The sequence below is a fragment of the Barbatula barbatula genome, assembly GCF_947034865.1.
Source record: "Barbatula barbatula genome assembly, chromosome: 24".
NCBI lineage: Eukaryota > Metazoa > Chordata > Actinopteri > Cypriniformes > Nemacheilidae > Barbatula > Barbatula barbatula.
The window spans coordinates 16,207,096-16,229,366 of record NC_136787.1 but is presented as its reverse complement, the minus strand read 5'-3'; the positions used below and the strand labels follow the sequence as shown (position 1 = coordinate 16,229,366).

Genomic DNA, 22,271 nt, shown 5'->3' with positions numbered 1-22,271 from the left:
GTTAATAACAGCTGAGCATGGACAGTCTCTAGATATGTGCCAGCGACGCTTAATTTGTTGTGCACTTCAGACGAAGATGGAGAATATAGTTGTCACAGTGACTAACGTTTTTCCTTATTACCCACCGGGCTGACATAGCACCATAAAAAAACATTTCTGTCCAAGTGCTGAGGGAAGAGCCGCTATCACCGGCCACCCGCATAAAACCTCTAAATCAATAGAGCAATTTAAGTGAGTCGCACACTAGACTCGACTGAGAGGCAGGTGGTCTTGAGGGGCACAACGTGCCGAAAATAGCATAGGAACTGATGAAAAAACTGAATTATCGCAACAGAAATAACTGAAACGACATATTTCCCTTGCAGCAGTTCACCATGGTAACAAGGCAGCGCCAATACGCGAGGTTACAGCAGTTGCTACAGGGTTAACTTGATATTAACCACCACTGTCATCGACTAAAAACGTTAAAGTGGCAGAAATGCTATAAAATGTGAACCACCACAAGATTTTTCTTTACATTTCACCGCAGTAGTTATAGTAACTAACATTTCGACGGGTTGCCATGGTAATAATAGTTTTATTTAAAGGCTTTTCACTCTGCACGTCACAGCAGGGTTGTTTTAAGCAAAGTATAATTACAAAAGAAACCGTTTTCAGCTCAAATTCAGGCACGTTTTACTCACCCTCAAGTCAACACAGGTGTGCTTGACTTCATGCGGCGCTGCGCAGACCAAACGGCGTATGACAAGAAAGTACCGCGAGAGCAGGATGCTGCTGTGACATTCGAATCGGTCTCGCGGTACTTTGATGGCACATCGGCTTCTCACAGGCGGGTTGACGGTGGCCGCCAAGCGCCAAATTACCACAACCATAAATGAGACAACAGAAGAGAAAGTGATGACAGACAGTATTGTGTCCATTATATTTTTGATACATTTCTAGCTTCAGGCAGGGCTGGAGAACCATAGATATACGGAAGTTGTGCTTTGCTTCAGGATTGAACAACTTTTGCTGACCTCACCATGTTTTTTTATAACCAAATGCCCGTGATGATGATGATGATGATGATTGATTTTGTGTGTCTGCACTTATTAAGTCAATTCTGAAGTGAGTCCCTTCACTCAGTGTTTGCATTTCAACTGCCATTGGGTTGACTGACAGGAACCACACATAATGATAAAAATGTACATTCTCAGTTTGGTTAATAATCTGTTTGATTTCATTGTGTACTATCTCCATCTCTACATCCCACAGCAAGATAAAATGTGTCAACCAAACTGCAAGAATCAATTGGGGATCAACCTTTTATTAGTCGACAGGATTATCATGGAAAATCTGGAGCGTCACAACTGTGAGCACCCTGCTCAAAAATAAGGAATAAAGAAAAAGGAGAAAAAACATTCATAAAATGAATATAGTGATGACAATAGATTTATCTAATCAAATATAGCGAAACATCTCAGAATTCTTCATCATAACTCTCCCTGCAAGACAGTTTGGTGCAGAGCGGCAACAATAACATATTGCTACCATACGGTCCATAGTCATGGTTCTTTACTATCATCATATTTGTTATTTATTTTAGGGGATCTCTTTAGATTGTCTCAGTTTTCCCTGTAGTGGAGCATTACTGCAATGCAGCAAAAATAAATCTAGTGAAGACGAGATAGCGCATGTGCCCTGAAGACACCTTTCTAGTGCATTACACACAATGGGGGTCAAACAGTCAGACTGCGGTAGGTGGTCAGATCTTCCCCAACATGCTAAATCAACCTTTACTTCTACCACAGCTGATTTACACCTGAATCTATCGTTACGGCTGCTCCAGATCTCAGAAGCGGGTGAGATACAGTACAGTAGAAAGCAAATGCGGGTCTCGGAATTTCATATTGCACCATCAGAGAATGGAAAGAAATAATCATCAATCAAGACTTGATTTTCTAAGTTAAACAAGATATGTGCAAACATGACTAAAGGACTTTATTAAGCAAATCAAAAAAAATTATTTCCCTGTAATACCCACAAATAAAAGCGATTTATCATTTTATATATATCTTTTTATATATTTATACTCATAAGAATACGAAATCTTCACATTTGATTATTTTGTAGTGAAAAAATTCAAGGCTGGACCTTCCAGCGGTTGGTATTCATACTGTCATCTTTGTCGTAAGTCGGTTTGTCCCCATGCACTCCCAGGAAATAGATTTCATTTTCAAAACAGAACAGTCAGAGAACATTGATGACTTTGGACCAGTGTTGATCGCTCTCACTCGCACACTTCGTCATCGCAAACTAAGTACACAAAGAAACTTCAGTAGAAAAAACAAAATGGGTTCCCAGTCATTAGTTTGTGCACACTAACCGCTAAAAATAAATAAATTAGTAAATGATCACGGTCGTCGTTATTAATAATAATATGAAAAAAATCATTTTGGCAATCTCTGGAGTCATCTTGAAGAAGTGAATTCACCGTTTAAAAAAGCATAAAATAAAGAAACTGTTTGGAGTAGAAGTGGCCCTTCCGCCATGAAGGGGAAACATATGTACAACCACGCGTGAAGAGTTCACACTTTTTGCTCTTGAGATGTTCGTTTGAGTTCGCTGCTGTCCGTTCTTTGTTATACCAGCGTGTAGGACTTTGCGTAGGGATTGTTGTTCTGTTTTAAGTGTCCTCTGGAGTCCAGCAGTGATTCCTGGGAGGTGCTCATTTTGGCAGCCTGTGCCAAGTCCGACCCGGCCTCTCTCTGTGGAAGCGTGGAGGCCGTGCCCGGCTGCCACTGCTGCACGTCCCTGCTGGTTGGCACCTCCATGGGCGTCGGCTCCAGCAGGGCGGGGCGCTTCACCGAGCGAGTCTTCTGTGGCTCCAAACAGGCCTGGCCCATTGCCACCTCCCGAGATGCTCCTGAAACGCCCCGATTCAAAAGGAAGTCCATCCGCAGGTACGGAGGCAGGTGAACAAGCTCCCCTCCTGCAGGAAGAGAGGGACTGTGTTTTTTACTCGTATTACAGCTACGCATGAACATTTAGAGGTGGACTTAGCATCACCCTGACAACCGCTCACATTTTCTTCAAAAAAACTGTGGTCTCACCTGGTCTGTGGGCCTTGGGTACGGCCATATTTATCACCCTGCAAACATCCTGGGGTTTGGGAGGTGAGGCGGTGAACCTGCAGATGCCTGATTCTGACGGCGTGCTGGACGTCAGACTGTCCGTGTAATCGTTGGTGCCGGCGGTCATCTGCTCAGAGGAAGTGTCTGAGATGAAGCACTCGGTGATGGTGAACTTGGCGTGTCGCAGTTGCTCCTCCATCTTGGCGTGTTCGTAGGCTCTGGCCAGTTCCTCGTACGTGGACGATGCGCTCTCTGTGGAGACCATGCTGCTGCGCGCGCGATCTGAAAACATGACGAAACAAATGGATCACAGCACCAACACATTTCCAAAAAGACAGCTGGATGAAATCATATTCATACAGAACACATAAACGTATCGTTGTAGTATGACTGACCTGTGTCTTGGGATGGACTGACGCTGTAGCTGTCGCTTTCTTTGTCCACAGAGCCGGCCACTCGGGGTGTTCCCAGCCTCCAATCCGTGCTGAGCGTGTGCGAGGAGACAGGAGGGTGGGGTCGGTTCAGCGTCCACTGACTGGCGTAGCGATTACGAGCCGCTGGACCAGCTTTAGCTGTACGACGAGATGTGGGGTCTGTGGACAGTTACGAAACGTTCCGTTAAATACATCATTAAACACTCACTGTATTTCTTCATTTTTAATTGTTACCGTAAAAAAGAAAGTTTTCTCTTACTGGATAGACTGCTCTTACTTGTCCCCGGTCGCACGTCAGAGACGTCCACCAGAGGTCCGGTGGCCTGCGACAGAGACTGATAGTGGACAGAGTGCGTGACGGTTGCTGACTTTTGTTTGGCAGTTTCTCCGAAATCGTTATCGGTCAACAGCACCGTTGATCTGTCGTCTAACAGGGAAGGAAGAGAGGGAGCTATTAGAGGCTCCTATAGCATCACTGTTTTTTCAGATAAACGTTCAATTCGAAGTACGGTTCAGCGAATGCAACTCACCCACTGTTTCCATGGTGTCTCTCTCTTCGATGAGCAGTTGGGCTCGGGGAATGTCTATGTGCATGCGGAGGGTCTGCTGTTGTTTGTTCATGGTGTCTGATGGCCTTGTGTTTTTACTGCGGGAAAACACAAAAAGACTGTGAATCTTAACATCCTCAAGGTCAGCGTGTGCTACTGAGTGTGTGAACTGCAGCAAAAGGATGAAGAAAATGAATGAATTCAACGTTTTGAATTTAAGTTTTAATTGACTTTACAAGACTTGAAATAAAGATGTCACAATATACAGTACCAGTATTGACAATAACTATAATATCAAATATAGTGATTATTGATATTGTGGTAATTCTACACATGTTATAAATTCAGCACCTCTATAGTTTTGCCAAAATGCTCACAAAATCTCTTCTGTGGTCTACATTCATAATTTGAGTGAGATTCATAGACCAAAAAATGAAGGAAAAAAAACTTAATAAATTAAAGATGAATTGAATTGGTAGCACAATTTATTTCTTCAAAAAAAGCTTAAATAGATATTGCCATAATAAAGTTATTGTGAATCCTTTCAAAACAAATGTAAAGATTAATTTATCCAACAGAATCATTTATATAAAATGTATTTAAAAGTGACCTTTGAAGGACATTTGAGTTAAAGGGACAGTTCACCCAAAAATAATATAGTTTCTTCATTTACTCACCCTCAATTTGTTCCAAATCTGTACAAATGTCTTTGACACAGAGAAAGATATTTTTAAGAATGCTTGTAACCAAACAGTTCTTGCCCACCATTGACCACCATACTAGGAAAAATGACAATGGTAGTCAAAAGTGCCCCCAGAACTGTTTGCTTTACTACACGCTTCCAAATATATTTGTTTGTGTTCAACAGAACAAATACATTTATACAGATTAGGAACAACTTGAGGGTGAGTAAATGATGACAGAATTTTCATTTAAGGGTGAACTTTATGTATGTTTATGTCTAATCCAGCTCTAATCCTCCTAGAAGCATGGCCTTGACGGTAGCATGCTGACAAAATGTTTATGTGCTCTCCCACTTGTAAGTCACTTTGGATAAAGGCGTCTGCCAAATTAATAATGTAATTGTACGTTATTTATTTAAAGCATTTTAATTTCTTGAATGATTTTCCAATAAAGTCACATGGAAAATCTAAATGTTTACCTCATAAGCATCTCAGCCAAACTTTTTGCATCTGTGGAACAAACAATAATCTCTATTAACATCAAAATAAAGGACAAAAGTACAGCACTAAAATCCAATCTTTGGCATCATGTCTATATTTACGCCTACAAATCTCCACCTTCTCTTTGAAAACATTGATCTACAGCTAAGAGCTTTGAAAAGCATCTGACCCCTGAGTCTCTTCAGCCTCTGCTCTCTCCTCCTCCTCCTCAGGACCATCAGCAGGACGAAGAGCAGCACCATTCCCACCAGGATGCAGGAGATCGTCACCATCATCTTCATTCCCTCGTTGTTGCTCTTCTTCACAGGGTCCTTCATCGCCGTCTTCACCAGTGGAGGAATAGTGCCTTTGTAAACAGAGATTCACATTAAAATGCAACTAAAACCTATTATTTGAAGTATCTGAAGATGCGTACAGACAATATTAAAGAATAATCATCCCCGCTTACTGCCATCGTAGCTCAGAGTGGAAAATTTGACGCGTTTCTCAGCCAGGCCGGCGCTGTTGTACACCTTCATCTGCAGTTCGTACCAGGTGGCTTCCTGCAGGTCCAGTAGGTTGTAGCTCTTAGTAAGGGAGGTGCGCTTAGCCTTGGTCCAAACGGGGCTGTCTATTGGCCGATATTCCAGGGTGAAGGAGGTGATTGGGCAGCCGCCATCATTCCATCCAATCAAGTTGAGTTTGACGCTGGTGGCATTAATGCTCGTAAACAGTTCCTGCTCTTTGGAGAACTGTGGCTCTACGATGGATAAAAAATTGTGAAAGAGTGAAAAAAGCACTTATTATTTTGACCCAATTGCAAATGTAGTATTTAAAAATTCATGAATTCTGTAAATCTGATTAATTTTAGGAACAAACCATAGAAACAAATGCTTGAATAAATACCTTTTCCATGAGTCTTAGCTTCGATTATCTCGCTGATCCGGCCTGGCCCCACAGCATTCTGGGCAGTAAGCGTGAACTTGTACCAGGTGCCGCAATTGAGGTTCTCCAGACGGTAAGAACGTTCACTTGGACTAATGGAAATACTTCCCCACTTCTCGCTGTTGTCTTCTGAATATTGCAAAATATATCCTGCGTAAAGTGACACAATGGAATGAAAAGTAAGTCGCAACAAATAGAACTAACTGTAAAAAGTATTATATAAAAACTGCATACAAATATTTAACTATCATAAGTGTGGAAATATCTAACCTCTAATGGAGCTGCCACCGTTGTCTCCCGGTATCCAGGACACGGTAATGGACGTGGTGGTTGTTTTGGTCACAGTGAGACGAGGTTGGTCAGGGGGGACTGAAGATGATATTTAGACAGTGAGAAATGCTGCTTATATCTTTATGATGCTGACACACAGATTCTACACAGATATCTTCCCGTCTCACCTTGCACCTGAAGGTTCAGAGTTATTTCGTCCGACCCCCAATTATTGCTGGCGACACACGTGTAGTACCCAGAATCCTCTGCTTTCACAGTCTTAATGACGAAGCTGCCATTGCCATGGATACTGCGTCTTCCATCAATAACTGCAGGGGCCGGGCTCCCGCTGGCGAGACACGGTGTGAATTGTCAATGATTTGACATTTCCCAGCATTCCCGGGTGACTGATTACACTCATAAGTATTCAGATTGTTATGTTTGCTTTTAGAACTTGGGTAGAGCCGCTGTATATTTTTCACTGAGATGCTCACAAAGACATTTTACGGCGTTTTCTAATTTTTTCACGTTTGTTAACAAGTAGCTTAGGCAAACATGATGCTTTACTTTTACCCTTAAAGTTAATCCTGTGCATCTATAAGCAAAGCGGTTTCTGTTACAGTCATTGTATCTGGATCTCCTACCGTTCTGAACTGAATGTATTTGCATTTGCATTCTCATTCATCAATACTGTGTTAGAGAGTATACATTCTGGATGCGATGACCCCGATCCTGGTTTGTTTACCTTTCCTTCAACCATTTGATGGCAGGTGGTGGATCTCCGACTGCCCTGCAGGGTAAAACTACATCCCTCATCCATGGCGTTGTTACAGTGCCGCTGAAGGTGAGGATTTTTGCAGGAGCTGTTTGCATATAAAAATAACATCATTGAATATGCTTTTAAACTGATCTGATTTTATCACGTTATTTTATAGCACATTTTTCTTGCTTATATAGACCACTTGTGACAACATGCCCCCCTATGGCAAGGCACAATACAACTCTGTATGACAACCTACTGTAAGCTGTTTATACAATGTAAACGGTAAAACAACTACAAACACTAAACAATAAAATTCATGAACATGAACAGTGTGACCATATAACAAACATTGTTATTTATACCACATACATACACATCATGTTCCAATCTGAAAAACACCCTTGTGCAAAGAGCACCATTCAACCTCTTAGTTCAAATCTACCTGTAATATCCTTCACCCTTATCTTAAGATCAGTCATGTGGCTTTATTTGACCCTGCAGCAATTAGAAGAAAGCCATTGGATGTTTGAATCGAAACCTTACAGGAAACTGAGCATCGAAACTCAGTGACACAACAAGCTCCAATCTCCCCCTGTGTATTTATTTCCAACTATATTTTATCTTTGGCTGACCTTTGGCCAGAGGTTCCACAGTGATGATGTCACTGCTGTTGCCCCGTCCAGCCGCAGTAACTGCCATCACCCAGATGCTGTACTTCCTGTTCCGGCTCAGATTGTGTATCCTGTGGAGGAACTCATCTGGGGCCACTTCAAACTCACTGACCACCTGAAACGACCGACAGTTGAGAGATTTTACAATTACATTGAGCAAAATCACTCTTGTGGGTGCTACAAAATACTCTTATTTGAAACTTTTTTCATCTTATATGATATTGTGCAATTTATGTGTGTCATCAATGTAATGAAGCATCAGTCTGCTCAGCACTTATTTTCCATACACAGAATGTAGTTTAACTTTGATGACACATAATCGGTCTTGCGCTAAAACACTTTACACATCCCCAGTCTGTTTAACACCGTGCTAATAGCCAGCCTGATACACTTCCTGTTAGTATGAGACCAAAGCTGGCCGAGTGTTACCGTGGGATATGAGCTGGAACAGAAGACTGTGTATTTCCTAATGACACCATTGAGCTTCAGCGGAGGGAGCCAGGACACATACACCACAGAGCTGGAAGCTGCCGCTGCTTTCACTCCGCCGGGAGGACCGGGCACTGCCGAGAACAAAGTCAGGCCGGTTAAAGTGTTGAGAGACTGCTAAAAGGAACAGTTTACTTAAAATGAATTTTATTTATTTATTCACTCATAACGTCGAGAAACACATGAGGAGAAATTTAGATTCATGTTGACATTTCCATACACTCACTAACAGTCACTAACATTACTAACATCCCGGCTATCATCTCCTTTTGGGTCTTAATGAAACAGACATTCTAACAACATTAGTGTGAATAAAATATTTGTCGATTTTTAAGGTTTTTGGTGAACTATCCCTTTAAACCATTTTAGGTTGAGAAACCACCACTTTAGTCTCACCATCTTCTTTGGTGCGGATGTAGATCTGGTCACTGCGTACTCCGTCTCCAGCTCTGGTGAAGGCTAGCACCTGGATACTGTAGTTGGTATATTTCTCCAGCCCCTCCAGCTCAAGTGGCGTTTTCTGGGTGGTGACATTTCTAATTTCCCCCAGTTCTGTGGTGGCACAAAAAGATCAAGACCACTTGAAAACATCTTTCTCAAGACCGAGTGCGAGTATATACTTAACAGCTTCAAAGTGCATACTGTACAGTACAAACCAGGGGAATAATTCAATGTGTGTCCATAGCATGACAATTGTGAAAACGGTCAAAAATTATTTTCAGCACCGACATTTTACTAACAATATTATTTAAATCCAGTGCCAGACAAACCAGCTGAAGGACTGCTTTATTCCTCAGGGTATTAAACTGCTCAACATCAAAAACTGATACGATCCACAAGCACACTTCTTTTTACCGTGCACTACAGTTTCATCAAATATGCATCATGCATTGAACCTAAAGCAATAACCATCCACTGTACTATGTGCACTATATGGTTGATCCATTATACATACACGTTCATGTGTACACCTGCATATTTAAAGTGTATATTTAACGTCTAATGTGTATATCTTGTGTGTATAATGTATATTGTCTTTTTTGTACAGTTTTCACTGATCATCTGCACAACCTACTGTCGCTTAAGTTTGTAAAGTCATACGGTCGTTTTGTCATACAGTTGTCTGTCCAACTTCATTCTACTTTGTTTTGCGAGTACGCACCCAACACTTTCACTCGCCTAGCGTGGTGATGTGAATATAAACAGTGAGTAGAGTATGTGAGTTGAGTTGTATGGCAAAGCAATTCATTTATGAAGCACAATTGATTACAAAACACAAAAACTACTACCAAAATCAACACACGACACAATAATACCAACATATCTTCAAGCATAGTTTATCTAAAATTCTGGGATGAAAGATAATATATAAATTGAACTTACATTCTGGGATAATTGATAAGATAATATATACATTTAAATAAAATTCCGTAATAAAAGGTCATATCTAAATGTAACTTAGATTCCGCAATAAAAAGTAATATATGAATTTAAATAAAATCCCAGGATAAAAGGTCATATATGTATTGAAATAAAATTACAGAATAATTAGAAACATATACATGTAACAAAAATTCTGTAATAAAAGGTAACATATGATTTGAAATAAAATCCCGGGACAAAAGATATGTACATTTATATACAATTCTGTAATTGGTAATATATAAATTGAAATTTAATTCCAGGATTAAAGAATATATATATAAATAAATAAGTAAATCAGGGACAAAAGCTAATATAGACATTTTTATAAAATTCCGTAATATATGAATTGAAATAAAATTCCAGGATTAAAGAAAATATATTAATAAATAAGAAAATCTGGGACAGAAGCTAATATAGACATTTTTATAATATTCCGGGATAAAAAATAATAAATAAAACATTTCGTATACACCGTAATGGATGCTGTTTTAGTGCAGAAGTGGATCTCAGAAATAAAATATGATTTTTATGGCCACACCATTTCAATAAATTGTGAACAAAAGTGCAAAGATTCACGTGTACCAACACACCAGTCTTTGAGACCACAGTCAGTTCGAGATCCAGATCACCTTGCTCGATTTGCCATTGTTTTCCAGCAAACTTGCAGATTTGAAATGATTGATGTCTACACTTTTTTCCTTATATAAAATATAATGAAATACATGCATATATTATAAAATATATTTAATTCTCTAAGCACTCCCTGTGATGCTGTAGCCTTGAAGGCAGCCACTGTCTCCGCTGCTCGGCGCTGGATTGCGCTGCCTGAATTCTGCTGCTTCATAATAAGGCAATTTAAAAGCAAATAGCTCCTGGAAAGAGCAGAATCGACATAATGTGTGCTGTGAGTTTGTTTTACCGAGCACAAGATGATTCAGAGCCGTAGAAGCAGCCAATTAAACAGGTGTGTGGAATAATGCCCTGTGGTCTGTGTGCTGCAGCTATGAGTGATCGATTTATGAACCTCACGCTTTACATCGCTCACGAGAGAACTTCCTCACCCACTTTACATCTGTGTGCTGGCTCAACACTCAAAGGAAACTACTGCTGAATCTTAATGCGCACACTTCTTATGATGCACATACTGTTCTGGAATGCGGTAAAGTAAAATAAACATACACAACTAAGTGGATGCGAATACACTTTTTTTGGCTCTCTGTATAATACGTATATACAATATTTCTATTGATTTTCTTAGTTTTTATACAAGTTAATATCTACAATAACTAATATGTTTTTAAAACCGAAAGTTGTATCTGTTACCATAAGTTTCTGCACAAAAACCAAACAATGAAGAAATATCATTGACATTAACTAACATAAGCAAATGCTGTAACAATATATTATAAAGTATATAATCACTGTTAATGCATTTTAGCTAATGCATTTACTAACGTCAACAAACACAACCTTTTTATAAAGTGTTCAGCCTTTGGTTCCAGTAGGAAATATTCCCAGTTCAAAAGGCAAAGTCTGCCCCCTAGTGGTTAATAGGCATAACACGCAAACATTGGATGGCTATTTAGAATTTGTTGCATGTGTATGTACTCTATTATAGTATGTAAACATAAATATGTGGAACAATAAGCAACTTTATAACTTGTGCTTTAATCTTGGTTTAAAGAGTAAACAAGCTCACAACCAATCTCAGCTTTATAAAGGTAGTGTGAATGTAGACAGTGGTACCTCCATCTGGTAGATTGGCCCAGTAGATTATACGAAAACCCTGCAGTACTCCGTTGAGAGCTTCTCTGGGCGGTGTGTGCCAAGACAGAGAGATGCTCTCGGGCGAAGCGGCGATGGCCACGGCCTTCTCTGGTGCTCTGCTGGGTACTGTAGACATTTGTGAAGAAAAACATCAGTAAAAGCCATGTTTGAAAAACTGACAAGAAAGCAAAATCACCTACTGAAATGGATTCTTGTAATGATAATAAACCATTTCAAGCACTGTAAACACATCTAGTACCCACTAGATGGAACCATTTTACACAAATGTGCTTGGCAAACACAAAATGCAAACCAAAAGAGAAATTATCTCAAAATTATTTTAAGGAATTTAGGAAAGCTTTAAATATTTAATTTAGCAATAAATTGTGATAAAACATAACGATAATATAAAAAATGTAATATACTACCACTACTAAAATAAATTAAAATGTACACTAACCCTCTCTCTTTCTCTCAACAGGTAGTGGTCTACCTGAACTCTTTGTAAATCGTTTCGGATAAAATCGTCTGCTAAATGACTAAATGTAAATGTACTAATGTTTATATATGTATGTAAAGTAACTCAGTAACAATGGTCCATTCATCATGAGAAGATCAGAGTGCCTTACCGTCCTCCATGGTTGTAGCACGGACCTCACTGGAAGCGGGTCCCGGTCCGGCACTGTTACTGGCCTGCACCACCACCTCATACTCTCGGAACTTCTTCAGATTATTGAGACTCAAGGACTCGGTCTCTCCTGTGGCCTCAATGCTGATGCAGATGAACTGGTGACTGCCGTTCAGAGAGTGTTCTCTGTGACACACCTGATAACCTCTGATCACTCCATTCTGAAGATGCCTCTGTGGGGCCTGTGGACGATCAAAGCAACATCTCACAATATTAGCATAAACCTGTATATATAGGGATTCACAATACAAATACTTATTTTGTCTGTATCCGACCTGCATTATATAGCTTATGTCACATGATGAAAATTTCATGCCAAAATCCCACTTTGGGAATTACTCACTCAGGGTTGGTATCTATGAAAAGCTTAGAATTTCTGCTTTCGGGTTCATCTACTCGTCACGCCATTATTACACCGGTAAGCCAATAGAGATTTTCTCAAAATTTCTATTTTTGCACCCTCAGATTCCAGATATTCAAATAGTTGTATTTTGGCCAAATGTTGTCCTATCCTAACACACCATACATCATTGGAAAAGTTATTTATTTATCGTTGGTATAAATTGATGGGTAGGACTCTATGCCCAGCATAGAGGTACATGAAAACCCCTTTAATACTATTTAAAATCATACCATATACGTTTTATATATGCATGTATGGTTTATGCGTTTAAATACAGCTGGCTACATACCTTCCATGTAACTTTGATGCTTTGGGAAGAGATGGCTTCCAGAGTCACGTCTTGAGGCGGCCCCTCGGGATCTACGGTGGTCAAAAATTCAATGTATTTAATCAAGTATAACATTGGCCTGCTTTGATATCTGGCATCATATTTCATGTAAGTGGTTATCAGTATCTTTCACACTCCTGTAATGTCAATATTGACCACCAGTGGGCAGTACTGTAACATAATTCTGTCTCTGTGTCTAACAAAACAGTTGAACGGCAGGTGAAACCGATACAATATATATTAGAAGTATACATTCTTTTTGAGTTATATAAAAAACTAACAGATAAAAAACATGCTTTTTGTGGTATAGCATGGTGCTGGCAACATCCAGATCAAGTTTTCCATTTATGCAACTTTGAGCTTTCACTCGTTGATCTCACCTGCTTCATCAGTAGTGACGGTGAGCTCATTACTAGGTTCGCTATCTCCGATGTGATTCTTCGCGAACATCCGAATGTTGTACGTGGATGAGGGGTGGAGCTCTATGATGGTGGCCTGATTGAGGGTGGGAGAAACATCTCTGGTTCTGCGTGCTCTTTCCCAAGTATCTGTACATGGTGAGAGACATGTGATGATTAGATGACTCAGACTGTATTCAGAGATGCATGTGACCACATTGCATGTCTAGTATCCACTAGCGGACACTAATCCATCCTGATGTATAACTTCAAAGAGCCTATTCACCTGTCAATATTTGCTCTTTGCCTTTTATACTTTGATTTCAAAGCGGGTTACTGGAAAATTATATATACAGTCATTTCATCGAAGACTACCTTTGATCAGAGTGTGTTGTGTTTTGGGTTTGATTTTCAGGAGCACACATGCATATGTACTGCCAAAATGTACATTGAATGCACTACAAGTTAATTTGGATAAGAGCATCTCTCAAATGCATTCATGTACATTTTTGCACTATTTTCAATAAAAATAATAATCAGATATTGTGTACCTGTTTTATTTTTGCACTCTATGTCATATCCAGTTATTGGGCTGTTCCCATCAAATCCCATGGTCCAGCGGAGAGCAATGGTCCTCTCCTTTACCTCACGAATCTCCACTTTTGGAGGCTCTGGTGGCTCTGAGATTATACCAACAAAGCACTTTTACATTCTCTGTACATTTAAAAAAATAAGTAAAGAGCTTATAAAACCTAAACCCGGAGGATTTTCTAGGTGCTCACCTTGAACCGTTAGCTGAAGGATGCCTCTGTCTTCACCGTAAGAGTTGATGGCATGACAAGAGTAGAACCCAGAATCTTCTCGCATTGTTGGATAAATCTGAATAAAAAAAAAAACAGAGCATAAATGAGCAAACGCGGAAAAAAAAGGCGTCGAGCCACTGCTCATTTACATAAAGCCGAACTAAAAGAGATGGTTCATCCAAAAATTTAAATGTTATTATTATCATCATTTTTTAAATCTGTATGACTCGGTCACCATTCACTTTCCTTGCCTTTTTTCATATAATGGAAGTGAATGGTGACCGAGGCTGCCAAAAATGTCCTCTTGTATACCACACAATATGCAAACAAGTGAGCGGATTCTGATTTAAAAATCATGTCGTCCGAGCTGAAATTTCGAGCGCAGCAGAGGTCATGCATAAAAAAAAACAATGTACAAATAAAACGTGAGACCTGCAGGGTAGAGATGACCTCATCCCCTATCTTCAACGATATTGTGTGCCGCCACATGTCTTCATTGATCATGTGCGACTGTTTTTCCTTCTCCACCTCCTTCTCCCACCGAACCATGATGGGCTTCTCCCCATGAGCCTTACAGCTCATCTCGATCTTCTCTCCTTTTGTAGCCAGTGAGTTGTTGGGATACGACGTGATCATGGCCGGAACTGAGCGAGACAGAGACGAGAAGATGCATTATGACATCAAATTCAACATCTGTCCCTTGCGACATCAACAAGTTTTAACTTTCATTTGTACATACTCAAGGTAGTGTTTTAAAACGTAGAGAATCCGAAGACTTCAGACAAGCTAAATGTTTCACGGCTGTACGACAGTAACACGATTAAATCTGATGCTCCATATAGAGGTATGGTTAATATCTCTCTCCCACATATACACAGACAGTGTCGCACACACTTGTGTCTCAGTTCCTGAGAGGCATTTATTGGTGGAGCAGAGCACCAGACGGGTACGTGGAGGCTCCGGTACATCGTGTGATGTGATTGGATGTGTCAGGTTGAGAGTCTCGACCGTTTACATGTCATCTCTTATTCACTCCAGCAATTCTCAGCTCAGCAACAAAAAAAAACGGTCTTACATTGTTTCTCCCCATGCCTGAATGAAGAAAATCGTGTATGCCTTTATATGATTTGTGCATATTTTATTAAGGGGTGTTATTAAGCACCATTTTTAGGACCACATTACGTATTGCATTTTCTTGAATGTGGAATCTATTAGAATTTCCATCAAGTTAACGCATCTTCAATCTGAGTGGATGTTGATGTTTTTTTTGCTGCTATTTATGACATTTGTCCCACATCAACTTAAAAACACATTAAAAACTCATAGATATGCATCGTTTCATTTTACGCGACAAACAATTAAAATGGCCTGCAGGTTGACTGTCTAGCCTAAGAAATTGAAATCCGTAACTTTTGTTTTGGTAAAAAATAAACAAAAATCTGAGCAAGTACATAAAGTCTCTGTGCTGCCACCTCAATAACATCCGTTAACATTCTTTCATTTACAAGATGACTGAAAGCAATGTAAGAGTAAAACAAAAAAAAACAATGATGATCATTGTTTGCACCACATACAAGGATCACATGTTTATGCAACATCTATACAGCTGTGGCCAAAAGTGATGCCCAAGTTTGGAAATTTGACATCTTTGCTTCTTTATTAAAGTATGTATATTGCATGCATGTTCTAAAAGATCCTACATCAAACACCGTAAAGATGCGTACAGTACCAAGTCTGTAATAATGACTAGAGTTGATCAGAGGTTAAAAATGAAGCTGTACGGTCCCCTGGTAAAAGACGCAGGCAGCTTAAACTGGCATCCTATTTCTTATCCCGACCGTGCGCTCGGTCCTTATGTGATTATCTCGAATAAAACACTACAGCCGAAAGTAGACTCTGTCTTGGAGCGGCAGCTGTTTCTTCCCTCAGGCTGCGAGCTGTCTTTATCATGACTGCATAACTGCTATGTTGATGTATTTCTTTAATATCCAGCAGAATTACAAGCAGCAGTTGGACTGAGAGGGAAGGTGCTAATTCTCCTCCCGAGATCCGGCGGGAGGAACAGAGCGATGCTGGGCGAGAGCTTTCTCGCTGGCTGTAGGAGTGATTTATGTCTCTTTTGAATCCTGCGTGATTGAATCAGGCTCGTTTTACTCGTTCATTTAGGGGTCGTAAATGGAGCGAAATGATCCGTGTTTGGTTTCCTCGTGTGCGTTATTTTATTTTTGCCTGTTTGGAAGTAGAAACGCATTCTGGATTGTTTTTCACAATCACAAAATGAAATTTATCTTTTATACAATCTCCTTTTTAAAGACGTGTCCTTGATAGTCTGACGGAGACGCGCTAGGAGTCATCGGTCTCTGGTTCACATCCAGCCCGCAGGGAATTCTGGCTGCTCTCAAATCCCCCCTCCAGTGAGAGCCCCCCTTCTTCTCATCTCCCTTTCACCTGGACACGTTACCATGCCAACCAGCTCCGGCCTGCCTGCTCTCCCCCAGCTGAAAGAGGGTGCTGTCAATGGAGGACAAGAATAGAACAAACATCCAGAATTGATTTTCAGAGCACAGCAGTTTCCAGCCTGGATGTTTGTAGCGTGGATCTGAGCGGCAATATCTTTCTCTGAGAAAATGACACTGGTGGTCATATCTGAACAGGACAAAAAAAACAGCAAAAGATTGTGTTTATCATCGTCTTGATGTGTCTAAGGCTGGAGGGGTTGTCAAAGCAATCTGTCTAATTAGGTCACGAGGGGTCAGAATTGACTACTTGCTTTGCACGGCTCTGCAACATTTGACCCCAAACCATCAATCCCAGCGTGAATCTGTAAATCGGAGACACGCTTGCCGCATGTTTGACGGAAACGCGGTTCTTTTACCATCTACATTTTTTTACTGTAATTTACATTATTGGGACAGAATCAAAATCTTTCATCAATTATTCACCCGTGTCATTTCAAACCTGTATGACTTTCATTTTTCTGCAGAACACAAAAGAAGCTATTTGGAAGAATGTTGGAAACCAAACAACACTGACCCCCATTGACTAGCATTATATGAATACAAAACATTTCTCAAAATATCGTATTCTGTGTTCTGCAAGTCATACACAGGTTTCGAACCAAAAAGATATTAAGTAAACAAAGACAGAATTTTTATTTTAAAGATTTTAAAGGCAAAAAATCCCTTTAATTTATTTTACCAAACACAAAACCGGCTTGCGATTGAGATGGAGTGTAATGTCTTGCTCTTTGTAGTTTCAAGGCAGCTCCTGGTTCCCTGCAGGCTTTCTGAGGGCACCCATCACCCCCTATCGCATCAGGGCTCAAGGATTTCAGGGTGGGGGATATAGGCCAAGACCTCACGCCTCACTGGGCCGGCGGGCAGATGAGACACATGTGTACGGCAGCTCCTGCCCCACGATGCACCGGGGTAAACAGGGATCTGACTGGTTAAGTGGCTGTGTTCACTGCAGCCTGATATCCTGCTTTACTGCACCATTGGGCTTTGCGTGGGGAATGAGCCGCATCATGATGCTGAAAATGGAAAACGCCTGCAGCCAATAGGAGTGTAGGAGTAGGATGGGAGGGACCATTTCAAAATGGCCGGTGATGTCTCGCTTCATAGGGATAGTTGACCTAAGCATGAAAATTATCTCTTCATTTACTCCCCCACATGTCATTACAAACCCGTATGAATTTCTTTCTTCTGCAGAACACAAAAGAAGACATTTTGAAGAACGTTGGTAACCAAACAAAACCGGTCCCTATTGACTTCCATTGTAGGAACACAAAACCAAACATTTCTCAAAATATCTTCTTTTGTGCTCCACATGAAGGTTAATAAATTATGACAGAATTTATGCATGAATATAAATGTAACAATTAAAACGCATTGGATAGTGGCTAATGAATGCGAGGATTTTTATCTTCCAGAAGCGGAAAATTCTCTCCTTTATGGCTTTGGGGACGTCTGAACTCTCAGCGCAGATCACAGACGATCTTAATGAGGAGTTCGTTTGCGGTGAACTGGAGAGATCACAATGGACTTTGAGACAAACCTCTCAGGGAGATTCATATTACCGCAACGAGCCACAACAACACGAGCGTTCCTCGGGGAGCGGAACATCTTACAAACAACACGCGCATACGACAGTATCTCACCTGTCAGCCTAATCGATCTCACCGAGAACAGTTTTGTGTGTGTGTTCTTACACAATTTGAGATGGGGCGACAGAGAGAGAGAGAGATGATGTACTAGAGAAGGTTGTACTGGGCAGAGAGTGCGGCTCTGTGGGGAAGCTCCTGCTGTGTGCTGATAAGAGCAGGGTAAGAAAATAAGACTCTCCAACATCACACTCTGATTAAATGAGAACGCCGTCGCCTTTGCATACGAGCAGCAGACGGGGATTAGCTGGATAACCTGACATTAAAACAGTTCATTTAACGACTGTGTCACACGTTGTACAAAAACACACTTTGAAATGAGGAATTTTAAGATTCAGATGTTTCACAAAATGTTAAAATTACGAACTTGTGTTCTGCGGAAGAAAGAAAGTCATAAAAGTTTGAAATAACAAGAGGGATGATTTCATTTTATGCTTATAAACACGTTAATTTCACATCTTCAAAACTTTAATCAAAATTGATCATATATATATATTTTTATACATAATCATACCGAGCAGAGGAATGCACGTTGTTTATCTTTCCTTAAAATTGACTTGGCTTTTCTCCTGACATCACAAAATGCTTTTTTAACCCGTACCCTACAACCACTTGTCTGTCAAAGATCTAAACAATTCCTGGCAGTTGAAAGTCAATGAAAGGAAACAGAAAAGATACACTCACACAATCTGCACATTGAAAGCACACGGTTTTGCACATGTCAGCTTCAGCAGGAGTTTACAGTGTAATGAGGGGGAAACCTTTTTTGGCTACTGGTGGAAAAACACCCACATGTGTCTGCTATGGTGACAATGTTTCAGCAAAGACTTCGCTGCAGAAATCCTCTCACCTGGAACACGTTTTAATAATATTTATAGATTTGCTACAAAAATTAATCTGAACTCTGTGACCTCATGAATAAAAAAATACACAATGCAACATCAACTGTGATCGCAGCTTCTTACTTTTCACGTTGAGGTACATGGACTTGCTGACATCGGCTCCCACGTCATTGCTGACCTTGCACAGGTAATATCCAGCATCCTCCTCCAGAACGTGCTTAATCAGCAGCGAGCCGTTCCCCAGCAGCTGGACCCTGAAGCCAGAGTTCAGAGCGATGGGTTGAAACTGGGGCACCCCAGCACCTGCCATAAAAAAAACGTATTGTAGTTAAAGTGGAGAGTAGAGTATAGTACTTGTAGAGTATAGTTTAGCATCATCAACATTGCAGTTGAGGGGGTACGCATGTACCTTTGGAGTATTTCCACTCTATCGTCGGACGTGGCTCACCGTCAGCCGAGCAGTTGAGGATGACCGATTTACCGTAGATCCCATCCTGGTCCTGGGGCTGTACTTTGAACCTTGGTGGAACTACACAACAATTTCAAAATATTTATAATTTGACATTCGATTTGTGTTCTTCATAAAACTATAAGAGGATTTTCCAGTCTCACCTCTAACAATAAGCTGACTCTGGTATTTGACAACGGCAGCATCGTTTTGGGCAATGCAGGTGTAGGTACCGTTGTGGATTCGCTGGAGGTTGGAGATGCGCAAGGAGCTGGTGAAGTCGATGTTGTCAATGGTCACGCCGAGACTGGCATTGATTGGTTTTCCATCCTTCTCCCAGGTAATGGAGATGGGGAGATCGCCCGAACGCACGACACAGGGCACGAAGACGCGATGGCCGATGGAATACCGTGGGAACTCAAAAGGCTGAATGAAGGGAGGCACTGAAGAAAACACGAGAACACGAGAGACCAAATGAGCAAGGCTTGAAATTTTAAGCTAGTTTAAGCTATTATAAGCTGTTCCGCAGTCGAAATTATGAATGGTCAGCCAGCTTCTGTGGGGAACCATATGAGAAACATTACCAAGTCTTTTGGTTTTTGATGTCAATACCTTTCACAGTGATGTGGACGCTCTGGTTCTTAAACAGCTGGGGCTGAACGAGCACATGACAGCTGTACTCTCCTTCATCCAGTTCTTTCTGCACGTTGAGCAGCTTCAGCGTGCCGTTGTTTTCGAACGCCCGTTGCCGGTCATTAGAAGGGAGCAGGTTGGAATTCTTGAACCATTTGATGGAGTAATACGGGTAACCGATCACATGGCAGTGGATGTACATGTCCCAACCAGCAATTGCGGTGAGGTTTTTCATTGGCCGTATGTCTGCAGGACCTCCGAGGACAAAAACACTTCTATTAAAATCACATTTAAATTGTAATGAAAGTTAAATTTGATTTGCACTAAATGTAGCAAAGGAAAGAAAGAGATGTAGATTTATGGTTTATGGATGAGGGTCTTTCCTACAATACTACTTCGTAATACTACATGGACTCTTTTAGTACTTCACTACATTATCAAATAAATTGAAAAGTACTGTTTTGTGACTTTGGAAGAGACACAAAAAGCATTCATTTCAAGTATTTACAAAAAACTGATGATTACATTAATACTTTACTTGATCAGTTCACAACTTCCTGTTTCAAAAGGAAATTACCTTTTATCGGTAACCAAAATAAGGTTAGAAATAAATAAATTTAAAGACCAATATTATATATTTTATCCATATCAACACTAAAGGCTTTCAAAGATCAAAATGAAAAGAAACAGGTCTAGGTGGATGCAATGAATAGCAACCAAAACTAGAGGTATAACCAGATTCACATTAAGGAAAACTAAAGAAACTAAAAAACGAAACCCTGAAGGGGTTCAGACCCTCATCGCACACATGAAGTTCAGATGAACAGAATGAAATAAGTGTGTGTGCTTTTGGAGGAGCCGATCTGACAAGCACCTCTTACGTTTATTCGAGCCTGGTAGGAGACCGTCCCCGCCGAGTTGTTGCAGGTGCAGCGATATACCCCACTGTCGCGGACCTGGGTGTGTGAGATGTTCAGGTAGCTGACCACGTTCCCTTCCGCCGTGATGCTGTGACCTATGCGATGCCGACTGTCCTTCACGACCACGTCGTCGTCCAGCGTCCATGTGACGGCCGGCTGTGGAGTTCCTTTGACGTGACACATCAGGGAGACGAGCTCATTCGGACTGCCGACTTTCTCGCTGAAAGCAGAGAGGATCTTAGGGGTCCCATCTGCGGACGGAAAGGGTTTGTTTCGTTTAAGTCATTTTTAGAAATGTGAGAACAACAGACCAATCAAGTATTCCGCACATAGCATCATCAAAAAAATATACTGACCTTCTAAAATGACTTGCACAAAATCCTGAGCTGACATCTTGCCTTTCCTGGCAAAGCACTGGTACACTCCTCCGTCGCTCTTTGCCATTCCATCCATGACAAGGTTTTCCTTATTAATTCCATTCATTCTCACGTTGGCTCCGGTGGAGATCTTGTCGCCGTTGCGGTACCAGGACAACTCGTACTCATCTGAGCCAGTGACGCTGCATGCGAGGGACACTTGACTACCCACGCTGCCCTTCACCTTCCGGGGACTCACTACGACCTTCAAAGGTTCTGGAATGAGACATACACTTATACAGTATACCACAACAAACCAGATTTTTTGAAATAAAATAGTTCAGAGTGAAAATCACGTGTTACCATGATCATTTTTGTGGCAGAGTAAACTAAATATACCTTTCACTGTGAGGCGACCCACGACCTCTGCGTTCCCATAGCTGTTCCACACCTCACAAACATAGCTGCCAGTGTCGCCAGGCTGGGCTCTCTCTATTAGCAAACCCGTTACGCTCTGACGGAAACGGGAGTCCGGTTCAAGTGGTCTGTTGTTTTTAAGCCAGCGGTATTTTGGCGCCGGGTGTCCGGAGGCCTTGCAGGGGAGCTCCACACGGTGGGATGCCATGATCTCACGTTTCTCGAACCCATCGAGGATGGCGGGCGCAGAGTTTGATGGATCTTTTGGCAAAAAAAAAGGTTTCT

At 41.0% G+C, this 22,271-nt stretch overlaps 1 protein-coding gene across 1 annotated transcript in view; it reads right to left on the bottom strand.

Annotated features, from left to right (window-relative positions):
* Positions 1 to 2,621: 2,621 nt before the first annotated feature.
* The window catches only part of dscama (Down syndrome cell adhesion molecule a), a gene marked incomplete at both ends in the record, with an annotated part of 52,308 nt that continues 32,658 nt past the window's right edge, over positions 2,622 to 22,271 (bottom strand). The window contains 29 exons of the mRNA XM_079449167.1: positions 2,622 to 2,971; positions 3,093 to 3,395; positions 3,509 to 3,706; positions 3,807 to 3,974; positions 4,078 to 4,193; positions 5,258 to 5,288; positions 5,449 to 5,625; positions 5,728 to 6,018; positions 6,165 to 6,353; positions 6,474 to 6,572; positions 6,662 to 6,822; positions 7,219 to 7,336; positions 7,869 to 8,022; positions 8,337 to 8,470; positions 8,793 to 8,948; positions 11,568 to 11,714; positions 12,218 to 12,458; positions 12,969 to 13,039; positions 13,388 to 13,555; positions 13,957 to 14,085; positions 14,188 to 14,284; positions 14,641 to 14,852; positions 19,336 to 19,515; positions 19,622 to 19,741; positions 19,825 to 20,103; positions 20,273 to 20,548; positions 21,168 to 21,464; positions 21,570 to 21,845; positions 21,969 to 22,247. Of these exons, the coding sequence (XP_079305293.1) occupies positions 2,622 to 2,971; positions 3,093 to 3,395; positions 3,509 to 3,706; positions 3,807 to 3,974; positions 4,078 to 4,193; positions 5,258 to 5,288; positions 5,449 to 5,625; positions 5,728 to 6,018; positions 6,165 to 6,353; positions 6,474 to 6,572; positions 6,662 to 6,822; positions 7,219 to 7,336; positions 7,869 to 8,022; positions 8,337 to 8,470; positions 8,793 to 8,948; positions 11,568 to 11,714; positions 12,218 to 12,458; positions 12,969 to 13,039; positions 13,388 to 13,555; positions 13,957 to 14,085; positions 14,188 to 14,284; positions 14,641 to 14,852; positions 19,336 to 19,515; positions 19,622 to 19,741; positions 19,825 to 20,103; positions 20,273 to 20,548; positions 21,168 to 21,464; positions 21,570 to 21,845; positions 21,969 to 22,247 (5,417 nt within the window). The remainder of the gene's footprint in view (positions 2,972 to 3,092; positions 3,396 to 3,508; positions 3,707 to 3,806; positions 3,975 to 4,077; positions 4,194 to 5,257; positions 5,289 to 5,448; positions 5,626 to 5,727; positions 6,019 to 6,164; positions 6,354 to 6,473; positions 6,573 to 6,661; positions 6,823 to 7,218; positions 7,337 to 7,868; positions 8,023 to 8,336; positions 8,471 to 8,792; positions 8,949 to 11,567; positions 11,715 to 12,217; positions 12,459 to 12,968; positions 13,040 to 13,387; positions 13,556 to 13,956; positions 14,086 to 14,187; positions 14,285 to 14,640; positions 14,853 to 19,335; positions 19,516 to 19,621; positions 19,742 to 19,824; positions 20,104 to 20,272; positions 20,549 to 21,167; positions 21,465 to 21,569; positions 21,846 to 21,968; positions 22,248 to 22,271) is intronic.